Source organism: Rhineura floridana, chromosome 3 (assembly GCF_030035675.1).
Source record: "Rhineura floridana isolate rRhiFlo1 chromosome 3, rRhiFlo1.hap2, whole genome shotgun sequence".
Taxonomy (NCBI): Eukaryota; Metazoa; Chordata; class Lepidosauria; order Squamata; family Rhineuridae; genus Rhineura; species Rhineura floridana.
The window spans coordinates 85,828,982-85,853,344 of NC_084482.1; the positions used below are offsets into that span (position 1 = coordinate 85,828,982).

General features: G+C 42.1%; 1 protein-coding gene across 4 annotated transcripts in view; it reads left to right on the forward strand.

Moving 5' to 3' along the window:
* Window positions 1-19,401, forward strand: part of SPDL1 (spindle apparatus coiled-coil protein 1) — a 43,779-nt gene extending 24,378 nt beyond the window's left edge. For 3 of the 4 annotated variants that reach the window (XM_061616806.1, XM_061616808.1, XM_061616807.1), the window contains exons 8-12: window positions 1,523-1,633; window positions 2,755-2,895; window positions 4,000-4,109; window positions 5,284-5,471; window positions 6,153-7,038. In XM_061616806.1, the coding sequence (XP_061472790.1) occupies window positions 1,523-1,633; window positions 2,755-2,895; window positions 4,000-4,109; window positions 5,284-5,471; window positions 6,153-6,652 (1,050 nt within the window). In that variant the 3' untranslated portion in view covers window positions 6,653-7,038. Of the gene's footprint in view, window positions 1-1,522; window positions 1,634-2,754; window positions 2,896-3,999; window positions 4,110-5,283; window positions 5,472-6,152; window positions 7,039-18,722 lie in introns of those variants that run through there. The other variant, XM_061616810.1, reaches the window with a different exon arrangement.
* The last annotated feature ends 4,962 nt before the right edge of the window (window positions 19,402-24,363 follow it).

Sequence of the window (24,363 nt, forward strand, 5' to 3'; positions counted from 1 at the left end):
AATTCAAGGTGTTGGTATTAACCTTTAAAACCCTATACGGTTCCGGCCCAGTTTATCTGAAGGAACGCCTCCAGTATCACCAAATATCCCGCCAAACGAGATCAGCCTCACAAGACCTTCTCTCGGTCCCACTGGTGAAAACAGCTAGGCTGGTGCGGACCAGGGAGAGGGCTTTTTCGATCGTGGCCCCCACCCTCTGGAACTTGCTTCCCTTTGACCTTCGGCATGCCCCCTCCCTGATGATCTTTCGCCGCGCCTTAAAAACCTGGCTTTTCAGGCAGGCCTATGGGATCTCTGGGGTGGGTTAGGTTTTATACTGTATCAGTGTAGGATGGTTTTTTAGATGATATGATATTAATACTGTGATTGTTATGAATATGTTGATATTGTATTTTATATTGTGTACGTCGCCCAGAGTGTCCGTTAAGTCGGACAGATGGGCGACTAATAAATAAAATTTTATTATTATTATTATTATGAGGTAGTTTCAGATCAAGTGTTTGCGAAAGTTGATGTGTCAGGTTCCCATAAACTGGACAGGAACTGTGCTTTTGTCATGCTGATTCCTGTTAGTCTAAACAGTCCAGGAGTATCAATACAGGTAGCACAGCAATGGTCATGCCTGATCAGCTAACATCAGAACACAAGTGTAAGGAAACACCTCTTTTAGCTATCTCATAGGAAGCTACCTTTATACTGAGTCAGACCCATTGGTCCATCTAGCTCAGTTATATCTACACTGCATGGCAGCAGCTGTCTAGGATTTCAGACTGAGGTCTCTCCCAGTCTTACCTGGAGATGCCAGAGATTGAATCTGGGACCTGCATGCAAGGCAGATGCTCTACCATTGAGCTATAGCCCTTCCCTTGTGTCCAACTTCCAGAGTTAGATCTGAAGGAGTCACTGTCCGACATGAAAACACTCTTTTAAACTCTTGCTAGGAATAAGCATATCAGACATGCACAAATAATATTTTTTTGCTGAAGAATGAATCAATGTGAACTGCCCTAACAAATATTGGTGCTTAGTTGATGGGTTGCATTTTATGCATGGGTGTATGTTTTTTAGAGAACACAAATAAATCTGCTCAGTGGTGGTGATATGTAACCACTACATGACCTAGCATATATTGAATCCAAAGTATCCCTCCAAATACTTGTGAAATCAGTTCTGCCAGGTTTCCTGGCAATTAATTCTTTTGGTAGTAATCTGGCAAGTACTTCATGCAAATAGAACAGAAGCATCTATTGATAAGATGGTTAATAAAGCAAAGAAATTAATGATGCCGCATATGTGTATAAAAGATAAATTATCGCATACGTTTTATCTGTGGTTCTTCAGACAAATTGTTTCATTTGTTATTAGTTTCTAAAGTAGTAAATCTTAGTCTGCAATCCAATACACATTTAGGATTAAGTCCCATTGAACCCAATGGAGTTTACTTCTGAGTAGACATGTATTGGATTGCACTGTTAAGTGATATGTGCACCAACTTTAACACTTCTTTCTTAATGTGTCATAGGTGGAGGACCGTAGAGCAGAAATGGAGCGTCAGTTGATCAGTATGAAAGTGAAATACCAGTTGCTACAAAAACAACATTCTTTCACTAGAGAACAGCTGCAAAGAATGAAGGTATGATTAATTTGCCATTTTCGTAGAGGAAGAATGAGTATAGAAAAGGAATTGATAGGATAAGGATTAAGTGTGTGTGCTAATTAAGAATTAAGTTTGTACTGCCTATTATATATTTAATAGAACAACATAGATTTGTTATTCTTGAAGTAATGAAAGTTATTTGGAATGTTTTAAAAAGCACAACTTGGAGAAATAAGCAGTGCTTTTAAGAAACTGCTGAGAAATACACTCCTTTTATCTTTTTGTAGAATTTGTGATTGTAAACAAGATTTCTCTTGAGGAGTTTGCATGCTGCTCATGTACAAATTGCCACCCTGGGCTCCTGCTGGGAGGAATATAAATCAAATAATAAATAAAAATCCAAAAAGTTTGTGTACAGAGCAGCTGACAACAATGACAAGTGCATGAAATCTCATTTTACTCAAAGTTACAATAAATGATTGAGTCATGGGGCTAGCAAGACTGCTGCTTGTAGGGCTCTTACAAATGCCACAGTAAGCTCAGTAGCATTCTGATATGTCTGTCTGGATTACTACTGGTGTAAATAAGTTTATAACATGGTGTGTTGGGAAATTAACAAGAAACTACTGGTAAGGAGCTCGCAGGAGGCAGAGGCAGCATGCTTCTGAAAACCAGTTGCCGGAAGCCTCAGGACGGGAGAGTGTTCTTGCACTTGGGTCCTGTTTGCGGGCTTCTCCCAGGCACCTGGTTGGCCACTGTGAGAACAGGATGCTGGACTAGATGGGCCACTGGCCTGATTCAGCAGGCTCTTCTTATGTTCTTAGGATATGAAATGAGGTGTGGCTTGGTTGTGGATAGATGGAGGAGGCTGGATGAAAATCAAGGTATCCTGAGCATGAATGAATTTTCGATGACTTTGAACAGCTGAACCTGATGCTATATTAATTGATGCTTTTGAACCTACAATTAGTTTCAAAAGCAGTTAGATATGTGACATGCGTTTAGGGGAAAACAACTTCAAAACTTGTTGGGTTTAGACAACTAGTTCCTCAGTTCTTTGAATCCTGGTCATCCTGTTCAGAGACTTGAATTGGCTTATTGTATGCTGTAACAAAAGAAATGTAGAAGTGCTAACCCAAAATATGTTTGGCTTGTAGTTACAGATGGCTACACTCCTACGAATGAAAGGTTCACAAGGGGAGCATGATCAGCTGGAACGTTTGCAAAGCATGCTTCAACAAAAGAATGGAGAAATAGAAGAACTTCTCATGAAAGTGAAGCAATTGGAAAAGTCCACGGTATATGCGTGAAGAATAAAATTACATTTTGTCAAATCATTATTAACAATTGGGTAAGGAAGCACATAGAAATGTGCTGGAAAGTGTTGCACTGTAAGGACAGAAATGGGTAATCTGTATAACTGTCTTGATAATTGGAAGTATTTCAAATCTGATGTGCAACTGATTGAAAGAGAATAGTACTAATTGGAGGGCAAGTCTTTATGCTAGGAAGTAAATGAAAAATGACATTTACAGCATTATATAGAGATGACTGAAATTGCTGGGTTGATCTCGCTTCCTGGAGTATTATTTGGAGCCCCAGACTGTGTACCATGAGCACTTAGAGCCTACAGTCACAACTGGTGAAAAGAGACCCTATTTACAAGTGCATGCACATTTCAGATGTGTTTCAATAGACTGATTAGCGTGAAGGATGTGTAGAATATTCTCTTCTCAGGTATACTCCTCCTTTTGTGTTCCAGGGCATAATGTTTACTAAAAAAGATTAGGGGCTAAGTCCTGGTTTTAAATGAAGGCATGCAGCCTACTCTTGTATGCTTGGTTATGCTGGATGTTGCATATTCCTTGCTAGAGAACAAGTCTGGCTCTCTCAACTTTTTTTGTTTAAGCAATGAGAGATAGATCACACTGTCCAATATAAAATTTAAGATCCGTCCCTATATTTGGATACGTTGGATTGTTGGGTTGTTGCCTTCTATTACTTTGGTTTTGCCCTTGGTAGATATCACTTTCAGTAATTGTTCCAAGAAATGCTGAACAGAGGAAAGTGCTTATGATGGGATAGATGTGCTCCAGTGTTCTACCAGGTGCTGCAGAGCTAACCTGTCTTTACTGTACAGGGGCTTAGGCAAGGAGCAGCCGAAGTTGGGGTGAGAACTTGGTATAACAGTTTCCTCTGAGATGCAGCATAATTTCTTTTATTACATTTGAATGAGATGTACTTCTCTCAATGTTAACTCTATGATATTTCTTTTTTGCCGTTAATATTTATTTAAAAGCATTTATATATTGTTTAAAATTTCAAAAATCTAATATTTCAAACCCAGATGACTGAATGGCCAAAGGCAAACAGCTCATTTTTTATTGTGATTGTCTCTCTAGAAGGTATCTGAAAACTCAAGAGAGCTTAAACTTTCTAACACTTCAGAATATGCAGAATTTGAAGATGGATATTACACTGATTTGCTTCAGATGAAACTTGAAAATTCAGAGTAAGTCTTGTGAATTAGGGAAACTGACAACCTGACTAGGTATTTTTATTTTCAATCAAGTATTGGTTCGCTAATAATAGTCTGAATTTTGGAATTTCAGGATAGTCTAATATCTTAGGTTTTATCATTGGCTAGTCAGGGCCCCATGCTCTCCCAGAAAGGAAGTAAAAAACATAAGAATAGCTTTAGAAACAGTACAAAGTGACAGCTGTGGACCCTTTCCACAGTGTCCTTGTAACTCTGTCACAACCATCATATCATGATATTGTGCACTGATGTTGGAGAATTTTCTATTTCTCCTGTGGGATCTTTGCTGGGGGTCCTTTAAATAATATATGACACAGGCTTAAAGCAAAAAGGTAGGCCTTTATTTGGTATACAAGCATATGCAAGGACAGTCCCCCAGAAATCTAAGAGGGACTGTAAAGAAGTATGGTGTGCACAGATCTTTATAGAGTACAGTTACAGCATGTGACAATGATTTAACCAATCCCCCAAGTTCTTTCCTATGTAACATTACAGTTTCTTCCCTCTTGAAAGCCCCGTTTCTAAGATCACATAGTAAAAAAAAAAATTCATTAAGAGATTGTACACATTTGTTCAAACAATACCAGATTAACGATCTGCGGTCATGCATTAGCCATTTGGCACCGAAAGATGCTCAGGAATTTTGTAGCAAGGTTAGCTCAACCTTTTTTCTGCTTTCCGCACCCACAGGCCTGCTTTAAATGCCTGCTGTGTGTGACATAGGGAAAGAAATCCATTTCTCTTATCAGTTTTCAAGGGCCGGGATGCCTGGGGGGGATCCTCCATCACTGATGTTCTCGCATCCATGCAAGGAAGGCACCAATCAAACAGCGCAACAGCAGGAACCTATTGCTGTTCAGATTTGCCACTCTCCATACCTTGTCTTGGGTGATTCATAGCTTGAGCTAATTCTGTGTTGAATTCTAGTTGCTAGTCATCAATTTTTCAAACTTTTACTGCTAATCAATATGCTACTTAATCTATTAATGCCTTGCACTTGCACTCTCAGGATAAATGGGATAGGAGGATTTATTCACTAGAATGAAAAGTACTGAGTTCGGGCCTGGGATGATAAGGACACTGAGAACTTAATACTACTAATGCAGTTGTATGTCTTTCAATATTCATTCAGATATTTATTTTTCAGAAAGGAGACAGAAAATTTGAAAAGTGAATTGTCTCTACAGCGGATGAAGGCTCTGTTTGAAAGTCAACGGGTCTTGGAGATGGAGCGGAAGCTTTTTGCAAATGAAAGACAACTTGAGGCTTGTCAAAGTGAAAACATAAATTTGCATGTGCTGCTGGATGAATTGAAAATAAAGTATGATCCTGAAGGTAACAATTTCTAGTCCCTGGTCAATCAGAAGCTTCCTTTGTATGCATCCTTTCATGTGGGAGTATCTGCTTTGCAATAACAATTACACAGGTAAATGGGGAATGCCCTGCGACAATCTGAGCTTTGTAGGTATCCTGAATAAAGCCTGCTGTTTGGTAACTTCCCCCCTCCCCCCAGTGTAATGTTCTGGTGTGATGAGGTGACATAGCAATTTTGTAGGGTTTTTTTGCTTCCAGTAAAGCTAAACTCTTTCGTCTGGATAATCAATCATTCCTTGCTGTGTACCAGCTCTTTGGGGTTACGTTTTTATACAACTGCTTTCTGAATGTAATTTAGCATATTGATTATGCTTTCTCTACATAAGCTGGATAGTGATGCTCCAATACAGACTGAGGCACTGTGCATATGTAAATTTTTACAGAAAATGCTTTTCTTCCTCTAATTCTGAAATATCCCTCCTTACAATTGCTCTTAGCAAATGCAACCCAAATATAGCTTCACTGTGAGACCTGGTTTCTAATAACTCGTTGATATAGAGTTCAGTTCACAGTGGTTCAAAAAGCTTTTCATTGAATGAAAAATGAATGAATATGGATAAGGGCCACGTGTGTATTTTTTTTAGGCAGCTAAATTTCTTTGACCAAAACAATTCTGTTCTTGTTTTGTGTTTTTCACTCTAGAGTTAATGACAGACACAGTCAATCTGGGGAAGATTCCAGGGGATATGATTTCACAAAACCTAAGTAGGAGTGGGTATTCTGTGTGCGAGACCTCTTGTGTGCTGTCTCAAAACAAGAAACAGACAAAACTACGTGAGGATGCTCTGAAAGCCACACTTCAGGCCATGTCAGTTAAAGTGGAACAGAGAAGTGACCAACCTGAAAAGAAGAAAGTTAAAATCAAGGAGGAAGAATTTGATAGGACAGCTACAAATACGAAATATAGGAATAAAATTGGACCGTCTCCTGCTATCAGGTCAGTGTCTTCTAATGTGTATGAGCAAGGCAATCGGCACAGACCTGCATCTCTCTTCTTTCGCTGCATGAACTATGCTATACACTTCTTCATTTACTTTCTCAGTGTTGCATGCAGTGTTATTCCCCAGTTCCAGCTACCTAGTTTGAAATTTTCAAAATACTTTAAAAAGATCAAAATAACAGAGAAGGAAAAGGACTCTTAAATCGTGGACTTAAACTTTCCTTAAAGCTGAAATGTTCTTTCATTTTTTAAAAATCACTGTAATAATCTAGTGCATGCACTATATTTTCAATCTGCATTAGTAATTGTATTAGTAATTTACTGTACTGTGCTTTCCAGCTCATTTTTAAGTTAACAAAAATTTGCAGTATTGACTTCATGATAAAAATGACCAGAAACCCATTTTTAGCTTTCATGATAAACATAAAAGCACCAAGGTTATAAGAAGTGAATGTAGCACATAGTAACAGAAACTTAATGTTGAAATAAGTGGAGGAACATGGTAACTATGTGAGCTTTGTCTTAAATAGAAGGCTGTTGTAACTATATGAATGTTAAACTCCCAGGAGTAAAAAATTACTCTTTTTATTTTTCTGTTAATGTATTACTGTTTATATTTTTCCTTGTGTTCCCCCCCTTCCTTGAGTTATATCTTTTAATTGGTATAAGATCATGTTTTTAAGGTCTTGGGAGGATTAATATTAAAAGTTTGAACTGTCCAGATACAATAAGTAACTTTTCTCAATGTACAGATACAAGACTCCTTAGAACAGGGGTGACTTTTTAGTCCTGAGGATTGGCCACTCCTCCAAGGGATGTATGCCAGCTAGCAGTAGGCATGGCCAATGTACACTTGTGTGCATACAACACACAGACCACCACCCCCAACTCAGGACACCCTCCTATCTCAGTGCTACGATGAGGAGGAAAGCCCAAAATCAGGCACCTCTTTTTAACTTTTGAGAAGTGGCACTTCTCCCTTTGGTATGGTGCTATTGTTAGAAGGTCTTAGGGGCTCTAAGGTCTTCTTCCTGTTTCCTGAGCCTCTCTTAAGGCCTTCTAAAAATGGCATCACATCAGAGCCTCAAGTGCTACATTTCTAGAGTAAAGTGGTGGCTGATTTGGAAGAGTGTGATAAGCTACTAAAAACAGCTTCCTGGGCCTGGTCTGGCTTGCAGACTGCAGCTTTGCCACCCCTGGTTTAGGCAATCTTCAATTCTCAGGGTTTTTTTTATTGCTAGGTGGGATGATTTATTTGGATAGGTTTGTAGTATAATCAGTGTGTTAACAATCAATGTGGCAAAGGTGTGGTGTATAACTTAATCACTGCCTTTTGAAATTGACTAATAGTGCAATCTATGCATTTCTGCTCAGAAATACTCCACACTGACTTCAGTGGGACTTATTCCCAAGTATGTGTGAATCCAGTACACACAGTCTTTACACACACAATAATACTAAGAGAAGTAAAGTTAAGTATTGCATCATAGCAATTTAGAAAAAAGGAAAGAAAAACAGTTTTATATTAGTGGCTTTGAATGATGGGAGAAGTATGGCTTGCCAAAAAGAATTGTTTTTGTAGAAAATGAAGTGGTTGGGTGGGAGCTAGAAATGGAGGCTGTCTCATAGTGTTAGTACAAGAATTTTAGGGCATTGGTACTCCTTGATCAATTGCATTTGCTAGGTCAGTGTGGAAAAACCTGTGGCAGCTTTTCTTTTAGTGGATTTGACTTGGTATGAGTGGTCTTGTGCACTTGAATAATTATGCTCTTCTTAGACTACACTACTTCAGAAGATTTTCCCCCCCTGTGGATCAGGAAAGTGGCTACCAGCAAATCCAGATCAGACAAAAAAGCCAGATGTACCATGGAATTAAATGAGTGCAATACTGAGGCTGATACACAACTGGTACCATTGTGGGAGGTGTTGTTGCACCTGCAAGTACAGTCAGAGTCAAGAATGCACTGGCTTACTTTGGATGTGCAAATAGCTGATTGGTTTTTGTGTAAATTATACAGCTACAAGAGTGGCTGTATACTATAGCCAGCATGGATTTTTCACATTCCGCAATGTTAAATGGAAATTACCCCTGCATGCCATTCTGATGCTTCCCATAAGCTCGTTTCAAAACAAAACCTTACAAAACTTATAGTTCTGAACTCAGAAACGCTTGCTTAACAACCCTGTCAATTTTCATGGCGATACACAAAACAGTCAGAGAGAATCGAGAGTTCAAAGTCTAGAAAGAGAGAGAAAAACCTCAGAGCCCGTTTGGATTTTTTTCTGCCAGGGTTCTCATAATCTGTTGAAATTCATTAAAAATCAGCCATGTTCACAGAGTACCTGTAATCCTAATACTGACCTTGCCCCATACTCTGACCTTCATCTACTGCAGTTTAAAAGTAAAAAAAAAATGCCTGGTTGATTTTTAATTAATTTAAGAAATTTTGGCTGGAAGCCTATTATAACACGGGACATGCTCAGTAAGGACCAACTGTCAGTGTTCTAAAAGCCTCACAGCTGCTGGGGTTGGCTAATCAGAGGGCCACACCCACACAAGACTTGATTTCACTTGAGACAGTCATGGGTTCCCTCAAAGAATCCTGGGAAGTGTAGTTTGTGAAGGGTGCTGAGAGGAGACTCCTATTCCCCTGAGAGAATGGTTAACAGTCAGCCACTCTGATTGAAGGTCTGTGAAGGAACAGGGCGTCTCCTAGCAACTCTCAGCACCCTTCACTAACTACACTTCCCAGGATTCTTTGAGAGAAGCCATGATTGGCTTTGAGCCATGGCTTTGAGAGAAGGCATGATAAATTCTTTTAAATTGTTTTTAAAAGGTGTGTTTTTAAATTTGTATATTTGTTTTTAATGTTTTTAGTTATTGTAAACCGCCCAGAGAGCTTTGGCTATGGGGCGATATATAAATAGACTAAATAAATAGATAAATAGATGATTGTCCAAAGTGTAATAGAGGCCTGGTGTGGATGTGGCCAGGGACAGCTTTGTTTTAAATTTGGGTGGGAGGTAGGGTTGCCAGGTTCAGGGCCTGAGACTGATCCTGTATCTTTAGTAGAAGAGAAAGTCAGCCAAGTGCAGGTGTTCTTGCAACATTGTAATGGGAAAAACCACAAGGTGGAATTCTCCCTTCCCCCTGCACAGCTTTTAAAGATACAGAAGGCGTCTTGGTTGGCAGGCCCAGCCTGGTCAGTTTTACTTATCCTAATCATGATTGCATAGGAGTATATCCGATTCAACTCAATAATCATACAAATGATCAGACCTACCTTTTTCCTCCTTCCCCTTTCCTCTCCCTGCCTCCTCCCCTCCCCTCTTCCTTCTGCCTCCTCCCCTGTTCACTTCAGGCTTCCCTCCCCATGGTCAGTTTTACCTATCCTAAGCATGATTGCACGGGAGTAAATCCCACTGAACTCAATAAACATGCAAATGACCACATCTGTCCTTCTCCCCTCCCCCTCCTGCCTGCTCCCATCCCAGTCCTCCCCTCTGCCTTTCCACCCCTCCCTCCTCCTCCGCCTCCCTTCCCCATCCCCTGTGGTCAGTTTCACCTATCCTAAGCATGATTGCCGTGTGTGTGTGTGTAAATCCCACTTAACTCAATAAGCATGCAAATGATCAATCCATTCTCAGCAAACTTGCGCAGGATCCCATTTCTTACCTCCCGGATTAAAAAGCAAGGAAATTCACTAATACTCAAAAAACCTTGCAGTTTAAGAATGTACCTATAGCCCACAGATGTTTCTACTAAACTTTAAAAAGCAGGGAAATTGGGCAGCTATAGTGAATGCACCAGGGGAGCAGGACACCTGGCCTCCTCTCTGAGATATTGTACTGCCCTACAGAGTTGTCAAAATGCAAACACAATTTGGGTTGGTCTTTGACAGTCCAATCCACTTGCTGTGTAGCTTGGAAGAATTTGGTAACACAAGCAGTTAATTTATGATGCTCGTGGAGAGAGTTCAGGAGCAATGCTTTTTGCATCTCTTCCTCGATTTCCCTCCCACTTCTTTGAAGTTCTCGGAGCAGAGTTGTGAATTTTTCTAGATGTGTATTCAGAGTGTCTGCTTCTCTCTCTTTCAGAGTAAACAATTCCTTGTAAAGGAACATTACATGATTTTTAGGCTTTCTGTCATATATTTCTTCTAGCTTCTGCCACATTTCTTTCACATTCTTACATCCTATGCAAACATTTAGTGCCTCATCTGATAATGCAGAAATAAGAGATTTCACTTTTGCATGCTTACGTCTCCAGGATGCTGTAGCAGTTTCATCCTCTGCCGAGGGTTCAGGATCAGTCAGGATTCCATACAAATCCTCTCCTTCCAGGAGTGCAGTCATTTGAAGACTCCAAACCACATAATTGTCCTTCTCCAGCCTTGGGGTGCTTCTCTTAAATGTTGATTCTTCAGCCATAATTTCCTATCTTTTATTCTGCTTTTCTTTCTCTAACTTACTCTCCTTTTGTTGATCTCTTTGTAAATCACACACAGTATTTAGCCTTTTTAGCTTTTTAGGCTTGCAACTGGCAATTCAGCTTACCTTACTGGGCCAGCCATAACCCTTTGTTGTGTAAATTTGTATAGATATTAGTAGAAATTGTGAACGGTCTGAGATCCATGTGTGCATTTACCTAAGTGGCAGGCTTTTACCCTGCATTTAGATCACTGAGACGTAATACTTTGTAAAATAAGCTGCTTTATTTATAGAAATACATAGTAGATAGCAAGGCATACCTAGTTCTAACTAAGTTGGAAGCGCAACGCCCAGGGTTAGGAGTTGTCCTTATGGCTCAGGAGAGAGAGAGCAGAGACAAAGGTGTCTCCTCTCAGTCAAAGAAAGAGAAGAGGAAGGGAAAGGGCGGAAGGAGGAGGGGCAGATAAACTTCCCTAAGACATATCAGTCTAACGATGGAAGAAAATCAGTCAGAGCATCACAGGTAAAGATAGTCAAGCCTAGCCATCTGTAGGACCCTAACTATCTCCCTTCTGGAACATAAGCAAAAGAACAAAACAGAGGTTGCTCTTGCCCCACTTCCAACATTGGTTTGGGCAGTTAAAACTAGAAAAATAATCCTTAGTGTTTTTCTTTCAAATGGAAGTTTCTTCACCTCTTTCTTTCAAACGTTATAGAGAAAGTCCTGAAAATATGAGTGCCTTGTGTAATTGAGTAGCATTTCCTAAATGAAACCCCCCTAATGGCAGATACCTGCATGGGGCCACTTAGATAGTCTCATGGCTACATAAGTAGAATCATACATTTTAAAGAACTCTATATCAAAGATGATAAAGAACCTAGAACTGCTCAAAATGTTGAAGCAGGTAGGCACAGAGTTGGGTTATGATAAGTTTAAGATGTGAATCAGATGGATGTTAGTCATATGTCAAGAGAATAGTTGGGTGTGGAAGGCTTGGCCCATGAAACAGAAGGGACGTTTGGTCAGAGGAGAGAATAAATAGGGGGATTACTAAGGAGGGATGTAACTTTAAAGGGGGGACGTTGAATAGCATATAGTGGTGTCTGACAGTTTAGATGTCAAGTTGGGGTAGAACCTCTGAAAATGTGGGGCCAAACCTGCATGTAGTTGTACACATGTACATGTAGCTGGTTTTTTATTTAAAGGAGGACTTTGCTTGACTTGGTTTTATTCCAGTCTATCTTTTGAGTTTCCAGTTAAGAATTCAGTATTGCACTCTTGAATCTAGATAGCCTTTTCTTTAGCTGTTTGTGCATTGTGTTGGTGGACTTTTTGAGAGAGAAAAAGACACAAATACAGTTAAGAATTTGAAAGTTGGTCATACTACTGGTTTTGGGGGACTTCAACGTACACACCGAGGCAGCCCTCACTGGAGCCCCTCGGGATTTCATGGAAACCATGACTTCCTGGGAACTGCACCTTAGTAATATAGGGTCCACCCATGTAGCCGGTCATGCTCTTGACCTTGTGTTTGTCTCAGGAGGGGAGGGAAGTGTTCTGAAAACGGGGGCTGTTTTTTCCAAACCCGTGTCATGGTCAGATCACTATCTGGTGAATATAGACCTCTCAATGCCACACACCCTCTGCAGGGGACAAGGACCTATTAGGATGGTCCGCCCCAGACGCCTGATGGATCCTAAAGGATTCCTGAATGCGCTGGGAGATCTGGAGCTGGCTGAAGGCTGCCCGGTCGAAACCTTGGTGATGGAGTGGAACAGGGAGATCACTACGGCAGTAGACCGGGTGGCTCCAAAACGCCCTCTCCCCCTGAATAGAACTCAGATAGCACCCTGGTATACACCACGGTTGCGGGGTCTGAGACAGGAGGTGAGACGACTAGAGCGCCGATGGCGGAAATCGTGCTCTGAAGACGATCGGACACTGGTTAGAGCAGCAATAGCGGCCTACCAGGTGGCAACAAAGGCAACAAAGAGGGAATTCTTTGCTGCCTCTATTGCGTCCGCAGAGTGCTGTCCCAGGAGGTTGTTCCAAGTGGTCCGAAGCCTGGTCAGTCCAGTTGCTCAGGAACCCATGGAGCACTCTAAAGCCTCCTGTGACATGTTTGCTAAACACTTTGCCGATAAAATTGAACGCCTGAAGAACATGATTCCGTACGTCGTGGATACAGGAAGTGACCCAGAGTCGGCCAGTTGCATTCCGGTCCAGTGGGATCGGTTTCAGCCTCTTCCCTCTGAGGAAGTGGACAAGGTGCTCTCTACTGTGAAGCCAACCACCTGTCTATTGGACCCTTGCCCCTCGTGGCTCATTATGAGCTGCAAAGAGAAACTGAGTGAAGGGATCAAGGCAATGGTAAATGCATCATTGGAAGAGGGTGCAATGCCACTAGCCCTCAAGGAGGCAGTAATAAAACCTATCTTGAAAAAGTCCTCCTTGGATCCCCAAGAGTTGAATAACTTTTGCCCAGTTTCTAATTTACCATTCTTGGGCAAGGTGATTGAGCGAGTGGTGGCCAAACAGTTACAGACACACTTGGATGAAGCAGATTATCTAGATCCATTCCAATCGGGCTTCAGGACTGGACATGGAACTGAAACAGCCTTGGTCGCCCTGGTGGATGATATGAGGAGGGCGTTGGATAGGGGAGAATATACGCTCCTCGTCCTCCTGGACCTCTCAGCGGCTTTCGATACTGTCGACCACGGTATCCTTTTAGGTTGCCTGGAGGGATTAGGAATAGGGGGCACTGTTTTATGTTGGCTCCGTTCCTATCTTTCAGACCGGCGCCAGCGGGTGGCATTGGGGGATGAGGTTTCAGACCCTTGGCCTCTCACTTGTGGAGTGCCACAGGGTTCTATCCTCTCCCCCATGCTATTCAACATCTATGTAAAGCCGCTGGGGGCCATCATCAGGAGATTTGGGCTGCAGTGCCACCAATATGCGGATGACACTCAGCTCTATCTCTTGTTTAAATCCTCACCAGAGTTGGCTGTGGATACCATGTCCAAGTGCCTGGACTCCGTAAGTGAATGGATGGGAAGGAATAGGCTGAAACTAAACCCCGACAAGACCGAAGTGTTGCTAGTGGGCGACAAGGGAAGATTGGGAGATATAGACCTGGTGTTCAATGGGTTAAGTTTGCCCCTGAAAGACCAGGTCCGTAGCCTTGGGGTCCCAGCTGTCTATGGAGGCTCAGATTTCGGCTGTGAGCCGGGCAGCCTGGTATCAATTACATTTGATACGAAGGCTACAACCCTACCTCCAGCCCATCTGCTCCCACAGGTGATACATGCTCTGGTCTCCTCTCGCTTAGACTACTGCAATGCGCTCTACGTGGGGCTACCCTTGAAAACGGTCCGGAAATTACAACTGATACAGAATGCGGTGGCTCGGTTGCTCATGAATAGCCGTCGCTGTGATCATATTACTCCGGTGTTAGTAGATCTACACTGGCTACCAGTTATTTACCGGGCCCAATTCAGGGTGTTGGTGTTGACCTTTAAAGCCCTATACGGTTTCGGCCCAGTTTATCTGAAGGAGCGCCTCCAGCATCACCAATTATGCCGCCTGACGAGATCAGCCACACAAGACCTTCTCTCGGTTCCACCAGTTAAACAGCGAGACTGGTGCGGACCAGAGAGAGGGCATTTTCGATTGTGGCCCCCACCCTCTGGAATTCCCTTCCTTTCGATCTTCGCCATGCCCCCTCCCTAATAGGTTTCCGCCGGGCCTTGAAAACCTGGCTATTCAGGCAGGCCTATGGGATCTCTGGGGCGGGTTAATTATTACTGTTATTAATTGGTAGAGTGGTGCTTAGACAATTGATGGTCTTATTAATTGTATATTGTATTTTATTGTATTAATGTACGTCGCCTAGAGTGGCTGTTAATTCGGCCAGATAGGCGACTCATAAATAAAATTATTATTATTATTATTATTATTATTATTATTATTATTATTATTATTATTATTATTATTATACTGGAATCAATAAGAACCCATTTCCACCTAACCACACATTACATCAGTAGCATTAATAGCTCAGTTTTGCAAAGTGATAAGTTAGTTGAAATTTAATAGGTTAAATATGCTGTGATTAAACTTTTATAATTCTTTACACATCTGTAACTCTGTCACTGTTCTCCTTCTTGCCCTTCACTAGTTCATCAGCTGGGGTTGAAATAGTATTGTCTGAAAGCATGAATGGGTCAAACCACTTAGCTTTATGACAACATATTATTATTATTATTTCCATTTATAGACCGCTTACTATCTAAAAGATCTCAAAGTGGTTTACAATAGAATACACAAGGTACAATAAAAAATCAAATTAATTTACAAAGCAAAATACATAAATATCCATATACATAAACGTAGTATAAAAGTCAGAGTTCACCAAGGGAAGCCCATAAGCCACCCTCCCCACTCTATGAAAGTGTCAGAAAACTGAAATTAGTGTTGCGCGCCTCCCCAATCTCCAAGTGGTGAGATCTCAGGGGTCCCTGCGCTCATACAGGGTTTGGTTTCCTTTGGGAATAAGGTCAGTGGAGACTGCGGTGTCCTTATGAAATATGGTTTATTTACACACATTCCAACCTGAGCTTAGGATGGAGGGGTTCAAGGTGTCAGCAGTCCAATATCCAGCTTTTCCATCTGGGTTGCAGGAGGCATCCTAAAGCCATGGTGCAGAGGGATAGCCTCTCTGCTTGCCTCCAGCCCCAGCCATTCTCTAGACACAACTGAAAACACAAGCCTCTCCTAGCAGCCAGGAGGGGGTGGGGAGGCTCTCCTGAAGAGTTTCAATGACAAAAGGCTCTTCCAGGCCCATTCACCAGTGGCTGGGCAACTGATAGACCCATTATCCTACCTGGCCACTCTATTTGTTTAACAAAAGAAATTCATCTGGCCAGCAGATCCAGCCCCAAGGCACAAGATTCCAAATTAGAGGCTGGAGGGGGACCCACAGGGATAATCCATTCTAACCCCCATGCTCATAACATTATGTTAACCATGGAGGAGGGTGACAAGCAGGTAAAAGGTTGTCGCTCCCCTGGTGCGGTCTGCTGCCATTTCTCTTGCCTCTCCTTCCTCTGGGGGGGGCAGTGGGAGTGCCCAGCGGCTGCAAAGCTCCAGGACTCAAGTCTCGGTGGGCCTGTCAGTGGGAGGCCCGCACTGCCGCAGCATCCCCCCCCATGAGGCTGAAGCAGACGCAGGCCCTGCTCTTGTTCTCTGCAAAGGTGAAGCAGTTGAGCAGGTTGAAGTGGCCCATGCAGGACCAATACGAGTCCTGGTGCTGGTTCACCAGCCACTCCCAGTGGCCTGTCCTTTCTGCCCGAGTCCATCCTCTGGCATGTTCTGCATTTCCCATTTAGTTTCAGTGGAAGCATGAAACAAGGACTAACACAGATATGCATAGCAATGAATGAGAAGACAAAGCCCTCTGCCTGAGCAAGAGGCGAGATACATAGAACGCCCTGTTTGAAAACCCCTCCCACTTGCAGCAGCTGCATGGCGTGGGTGCAGGAAGGGTCCAGGCTGTTCGTCTCAGCCATGAGTTCAGGCAGGTACTTGGGCTTGGCTTTGGCCGCGGACCCGGTGCCAATGCCGGGCAGTAACCTGCTCTCACTTGATCTTTGCTGTCCTGGGGTCTTCTTTCCCGTTTCTGCCTAAGGTCCACTTGCCTGAGCACACCATGGCTTGGCTGGAGTTGCTCCAGGCTGAGGAATCATTCAGTTGGAACTATCTTGGACTCTTAGGCACTTTGGTTTTTCCTGCAGGTGTCATACATAGTTGACAGTTGTTTTGTACTCGCTTTTGACGCTCCTTGCACAGTGCAGCTAGCAGCATCTGAGCCACTTCTGCATAATGCAGTCCCATGCCACAAGGAAATGCATGAATAATGAGACTAGTTACTGTATACTCTCCTGCATGTGTGCACACAGCACACTGTGGTAGATGAAAGTTCCAGTTAGATTGGAAAGATCTACACCAGGGACCCCCAACCTTTCTGGGTCTGAGAGCACATTTGTAAATGTAAGCAATTTTCATGGGCACCACAAAATACCTATTTCACAGAACAAAAACTGGTGATGTTCTAAAACAACCCCCCCCCCGCAAACAACAAAATGCAAACCAGAAAAGAAGAGAGAATGCTACTCCCCTAAGCAAACAAAAAATAATAAAACATGTAAAATATCCCCCGAATAAAAAGGCAAAGTACCCCACCCTAAAAACAAAAAAGCAGGCAGAACACATACACCCTCAAAATTAAAAAAAAACCCATCAGGAAAACACTGCCCCCCAAGTCTAACATTCCCCAGTTGTTCCCGTGTCCAAAAGTTAACAGGCAGCAAAGGGACTCTTTTCCTTCAGAGCAGGTGTGAGAAACCTTTGGCTCTCCAGATGGTGTTGAACTCCAGCTCCCCACAGCATCAGCCAGCATGGCCAATAGTCAGGGATGATGGCAGTTGTAGCTCAGCAGCATTGAGAGGGCCCAAGGTTCCTCACACCTGCTTTAGAAGGAAGTTGGAAGGCAAAGCAGTAGCCTCCAGTTGTCATGCTCTCTTCCATGTGGGATCAGGAAGTAGTCTGGAGAAAAGGAGAGAAGAAGGTGGGATGATTGGATGTCTGTACAGCCAGCCAGCCCAGTGCCATGGAAACGTAAAAAAAAAAAACACTCTAAAACTTCCATTAAAAATTAGATGGGTTAGGGCTTCTTGACAGCTTCCAAGAGTAGAGGGGTCTGTTGGTGTCATGGCACCTGCAGCAACCACATTGGGGACCCCAGATAGATGTAAATCAGCCGTAGTCTGCACATGGAATATGGGATCACACCATATGGACCCCATATCCCACAATGATAGCTGTATACGTCAAGGGGGCCTGAAGGCAGATGCATTTGTATTGTATTGCCCAATGGCAGTCTCTTTCCAAGAGGAGGAGAAAATCATCACTTCTCAGGATATTGATAGAATGATTTTCAAGATCCCCAATTCATCCTGTCTACTCTGAAGCAGAGAAAATCCCATTCTGCTTCAAGTGTAGCAGAACAAGAGCTTGATTTGTCTCTTTCTCCCTCCTTCTCTCTTCTGGCACAGAGAAGAGTGCTCCCAAGTGCTTGCATTATAGCTCTTGGCTTGTTACATTTGCAGGTGCTGCTTGGGGGTATGTTGTTGACAGTTGAAAACCTAGACTGAAGCTATGGCAGAGCTTTCTTACAGTTATGCATGTTTTCAATTTAGTAAAGCTGTGCAAATAGTCCAGTGTCATTAAAATTATGCTTTTTTTAGCCTGCTTGTCCACACTTGCCTAGGTTAACAGAACAGTAATGGCCTGAAATGAAAGTGGCACTTTCCTTCCACTTTGGGAAAGCTTTCTTGTCTGTTCACCTAGAGTCAATTCGTATATCCCAAAGATGAGTGGCTGGTTTAACCATGCTGCAGAGGTTCTTGTGCTATTTTGAAAAAGTTTAATCTCCCGTTTCTGTACTACCCGAATTAGAACAGATTTCTTGCTTGTGTACAAACAGTACAGTCTGAGATGCTTGCCCCAGCAGCTGATAGCAAATTAACACTAAGCTTCCAGTTGCACCTCCATGTAATGAAATGTGTTTATTTAAGCAAACTTGCTTTGTCTTTATAGCTTCTTGTATGTCTGCTTTTCATGTTTTTGGCATGGCTTCATGTAAAAGGTATTGAAAGGCTAATAGTGCAAGTGAAATATGAGATTGGAGCCTGACATTATGCTTTGAGTAGCACTTTGTCAATTTCAGTGTTTTGCTATTTTTTCCAAGTGAAAACTAGAGTGGTTGCTTTACCTATAGGTTAACAACTGATCCTGGAACAAAGACAGAAGAAAACTATGCTGCTACAGCTGGAGATACAAGTAAACGTGAGAAGAAAAGCCAAAAGAAAACATATCCCATAACATACATGCCTTCCAAACAAGGTCCTGAAACTCAGTGTACTCAACAATAATTGCTTGTTTGTTACTGAGGGCCTTTAGGTATTTAAGTGTAGAGCAATGTACTGGAGCATACAATTTGACCTAGGCTCTTTGGTGCCTTTTCTTAATGCTCGGACTTTATATAGGCAGTCCTTTAATGGTGGCCTTAGCTGAGTAGATATATAACACTGAAACTAAATTCCTCAACGCTATTGCTACAGGAGCTGTGCAGTATACCTCAAAAGCTATTAATCTATAGGGAAAAAATAAGCATGTAACTACGGTTAACAAAGCAGAAATACTGCAGTGGTTTCAGATACCTTTTAAAAGTGATATTAATTGCACACTGGAGTGTGCAATGATTAGGTGCTAAGTCTATTGACAATAAGGCAAAGTTGATTCCTCGCACCCCTTCCCCCCAGCTTGCCTCCCTAAATGTATTTCTGCTCTTTTCAAATGTACTAATGTAGTAAAAGTTTTATCATGTTTGAGTTAATGCTTTTCGGTTATTGTATTCAATTTGCAATCTTCTTAATAAAGACAACCCTTTTTTAAAATCCCACAGTTAATGGTGAAATGGAAGTCCTGCTCTCTCTCTATATTTTTGGTTCTTTTGATATAATTTTGGAAACACAATGTTTTCAGTTTCTCATCAAGTTGTAGTAGCTGGGTTGTTATCCTGGGGAAAGGGTGTTTTTCTGTTTTTTCTGTATCTGACATTTTTCAATAAAAATTACTTTTTTTAAAAAAAAGTGACATTCAAAACATACTTCTGGTGGCTTCCTCAGTCAGGAACAGAAGAGACAGCTTCCCATAGACATAAATGGAGAAATTAAGTAACTTTAGGCAACAAGAGTAGCCATACCCTGAAATCCCCAAAATAGAGTGTCAGCTCTTCACTGAGACAGGAGTGTCGGTGGGGGTGCAGGCAGGGCTGGAGATTCCTTGGTAATTGCCAGGCCGTAAGTCCTCAGCCGGCAGCTTGGCTATAAATCTGCCAGGCTAGCAAGGAGGAAGCAAGATAAGGGCAGAGGCCGTTCGAAGCTTACGTGCCAAGCCAGAAATCCAGAAGAGACGTCAGTGAAGGTCCGGGTCTAGTTTGCCGAGAGATCAGTCCAAGTCAAGGTTCAGGGGATAGGAAGACACACAGTGGTCACGCCTGACGTTGTAGTCAGCAACAAGCTGAAGCCAAGGTTTGACTTTTAAGGAGCAGGTTTGTCAGCAGGTGTGAGCCATCAGCGTTTTGGCCTTAAGTGGACAGGTCTGCCCCTCTTCTGCCTGACCTTCTGTTGTCTATGTTCTGCAGGTGAGGGGGGAGTATCCTGTTCACTGGCTGTGTCTGGCTGAAGGGCTTCAGCTGTGTCTGGGGTGCTCTGCAGCTGAGGGGGAGAAGGAGCTGGGTTCTCAGGAGTTTCCTCAGTTTCTCCTTCTGTGTCTGCTGCTTCTGGGTCTGCTGCTGTTACTCCCGAGTCATCCTCGTCTGATGAGTCCTCTGACGGGGCCATGACATAAAGGATGGAAGGGTGACCAAAACGTCCAGTCAGAAATAAGCTTGCTTGGTGGGGACAGAATGCTCACTGAGGCAGGGAAGAAGGGATATTCTGGCAGTGGGCCTGAAACCCTCAACAGAAGCTGCCCATACTGTAGCATGGGTGAAATGGAGTGATCTGTAACCACATCAGGCTCTCTCTGTCTTAGAATAGATACTATTGTTAAGAGTTTGGGATGCTGTAGCATTAATAGTGACTATGTTTTTCTGGTGCCTATGAAGCCAAATCTATCGCCCACAAACAAGAGCAAGGTATTGCCACACTCATGGGTAAGCCGAGGTATGCATAAGGCAAAAAATCCTAAAGGGTAGTAGGGGAAATCCTAAAAATCATCCCTTATGAGCTAAGTAGCACTGAATGTTTGTTTGTGTAGAAAATCTCTTAATTATTTTATATTCAAGAGAAGCTTAAAGTAATATACAAAACAAGATACAATACATTAATAATCAGATTTAATCCTATTAAAATAACATACTGTTCTACAGGGGCTAGGCCAGATTTATTCTTATAAGAAGGCCTGTTGTAAAAATGCATTCAATAGGTACCGCATTTCCCCAAACGTTGGTGCTTGTCTGATAACCACTGAAAGGAATTTGTAAAACTGGGTCTGCTACACTAAAAGCCTTACTTTTGTGTCACCATCTGGTGAACCTCAGACAAGTGGCACTATAAAGTCTAGCATATTTTAATGGGTCAAACAATATACACTGTTATATCAATTGGTGATGACTGAATGCATTGTAAAGCAATGAGACTATAAAAAGTGTGGGACAATAAAGCAAAGAGGCCCTGAAGATTCCATTGCTGAAACAAAGTGATGAAATCTGCTTGAGGAATTATTCACAGTAAATGGGACTGAAGAAGTATAGGTGTGCACCAGTGGTCTTGGAGCATGCAAACAGATCAGGGGCACACATATCAATGTAATTGTGACAGGATCTGTAGTTCTTCCCCATCTCAAGTGTCAGTCAAGGGCAGAATGGGGACATTCTGGAGTGGTTGTTCTTCCCTTGGCAGAAGAAAAAGAGATGCTACACCAGCAACCAGAGAACTTTTTATTATTATTATTATTTATTTAATTTATATCCCGCCCTTCCTCCCAGCAGGAGCCCAAGGTGGCAAACAAGGCACTAAAAACACTTTAAAACATCATAAAAACAAATCTTAAAATACATTAAGACAAAACAGCGTTAAAAACATTTTAAAAGCTTTTTAAAAAGGGTTAAAATATTATTAAAAAACATATTAAGCAATTCTGACACAGACACATATTGGGATAGCTCTCAACTTAAAAGGCTTGTTGAAAAAGAAAAGTCTTCAAAAGGCGCCGAAAAGATGCCTGCCTAATATTCAAACTTTAATTGGTTCCATGGTGGAGCTCTTTATCATTCTAAAGAAAATCAAATCTGAAAATTTCAAAAGTGGCTTGTTAACTAGCTGAGACAGAAAAGGACCTAGTGAAGTGAATAGTAAAAAATAGTAAAGAATCATTCTAGGATGCTGTAGAAAACTAACTGAAGGAACAATAGAATTTTGAGACATTGCTTAACATGGCTAAATATTACTAGAAATTGCAAGTAGTTGAGCCAGCCACAGTGTTAGAACATCTTTGTTTTTTAAATGGAAAGTTTGTTTCATTTACTCTTTTTATTTAAATCCACAATCATGAAACACGTATCTCAGACCTAGGTATGTGTAAATATATTTCCACACAAGAAATAACCTATAATGAAACAGTTGTGTTAGCACTAAAGATAGCATTAAATAACAATATTGGCTAATGCTGATCACAAAAATATTGACAGTCCTGAGAATGGATTGGGTCATTTTGCTGTGTAGGGGGAGCTATATTTTCATTAATATTTAAATATTGAACAGTTATAGAAAACAAAACCCAAAGATCTTTGAATGGGTAATTTAATTTTATGTATTCTTTGTGATGAGAGCACTGTTTTTAAAGATACTAAAATTGTATAAAACATTTCTGTTTTAAATAGGTACTTTATAAAATACTATTTTATAAAAGTACTATTATGTATCAGATTTACATCCCACCCTTTCTTCCAACAGGAGCCCAGGGCGGCAAACAAAAGCACTAAAAGCACTTTAACACATCATAAAAACAGACTTTAAAATATATTAAAACAAAACAACCATTAAAAACATAACAACCATTAAAAACATATTAAAACAAAATATTTTTTTAAAAGCCTTAACATTAAAAAGCAATTCTAACGCAGACAGGGATAAGGTCTCTACTTAAAAGGCTTGTTGAAAGAGGACGGTCTTCAGTAGGTACCAAAAAGATAAGGGATGGAACCTATCCATCTCTTAAGGGGATGGCAATTCTAAAGGGTAGGTGCCACTGCACTAAAGGTCTGCTTCCTATGTTGTGCGGAATGGACCTCCTTAATAGATGGTATTTGCAGGTGACCCTCATCTGCAGAGCGTAGTGATCAACTGGGTATATAAGGGATAAGATGGTCTTTCAGGTATCCTGGTCCTAAGCTGTATAGGGCTTTGTACACCACAACTAGAACCTTGAACTTACCCCGTAGCTCAGCCTTTCCCAACCAGTGTGCCTCCAGATGTTGTTGGACCACAACTCACATCAGCCTCCGCCAGCATTGCCAATGGTCAGGAAAGATGGGAATTGTGGTCCAACAACATCTGGAGGCACACTGGTTGGGAAAGGCTGCCGTAGCTAAAAGGTAACCAGTGCAACTCTTTGAGCAGCAGGGTGACATGTTGGCAATACTCTGCCCCAGTGAGCAGTCTCGTCACTACATTTTGCACCAGCAGCAGCTTCTGGACCACTTTACACTAATCCATCCTGGAGGTTACCAGTGTGTGGACAACAGTGGTCAGGCTATCCCAGTTCAGAAACAGCAGAAGCTGGTAAAAGGCACTCCTATCCACTGAGGTCACCCTTGCCTCTAGCAACAAAGATGGATCCAGGAGCACTCCCAGGCTATGGACCTGCTCTCTCAGAGGGAGTACGACCCCATCCAAAGCAAGCAACTTACCAATTAATTATTTATTTTTATTTATTTATTGCACTTATATCCCGCCTTTTTCATGTTAGAAACCCAAGGCGGTTTACATATGGTTCCCAGGTGGTCTTCCATCCAGGCACTGACCAGACCTGACCCTGCTTAGCTTCAGCAGGGTACTAGCCTCATGTGCCTTCAGACCATAGCCTGGGACCCGAACTCAGGAACCATCAACCCAAAGTGTCTCCGTCTTGCTTGGATTCAGATTCAGTTTATTGATCCTCATCCAGCCCACCCCTGAGTCCAGGCAGTGGTTCAGGGCTTGCTTGGCCTCTCCCAGTTCAGATGTTACAGAGAAATAGAACTGGGTATTGTCAGCCTACTGCTGACACCTTGCCCCAAATCTCCTGATGACCGCTCCCAAGGGCTTCATATAGATGTTGAACAGCATTGGGGACAAGATGGTACCCTGCGGCACCCCACAGCACAACTGCCATGGGGCCGAAAGACAATTGCCCAATGCTATTATCTGAAAACGACCTTGGAGATGGGATCGGAAACACTGTTGAACAGTACCTCCAATATCCATCTCACCAAGTCGGCCCAGAAGGATACCATGGTGAATGGTATCAAAATTTGCTGAGAGATCAACTAAACAGTTCATCCACCATGGACTTGCTCTTAGCAGATGTCTCCATGAACAGCCATCCTCACTCCTGAGCCAGTGCTTGGCCTTCTGCTGACAAAGCTTCCCTTTCTGACTCCAAATCAACTTTATTCCCCACCAGGATGAGAGGAACATTTTTGTATCACTTCATACGGACAATCTGGTGCCTCATTGGCTTGATGTCCTGGAAAGACTGTTGGTTTACCAAGCTGTACTCTAGGAAGAACCCTTGGCCATTTTTAATATAGAGATCTTGCATAGAAGCAAACTGTTCCATTCCTGAGGTGGGCTTTTTCAGGAGCTGTCAGA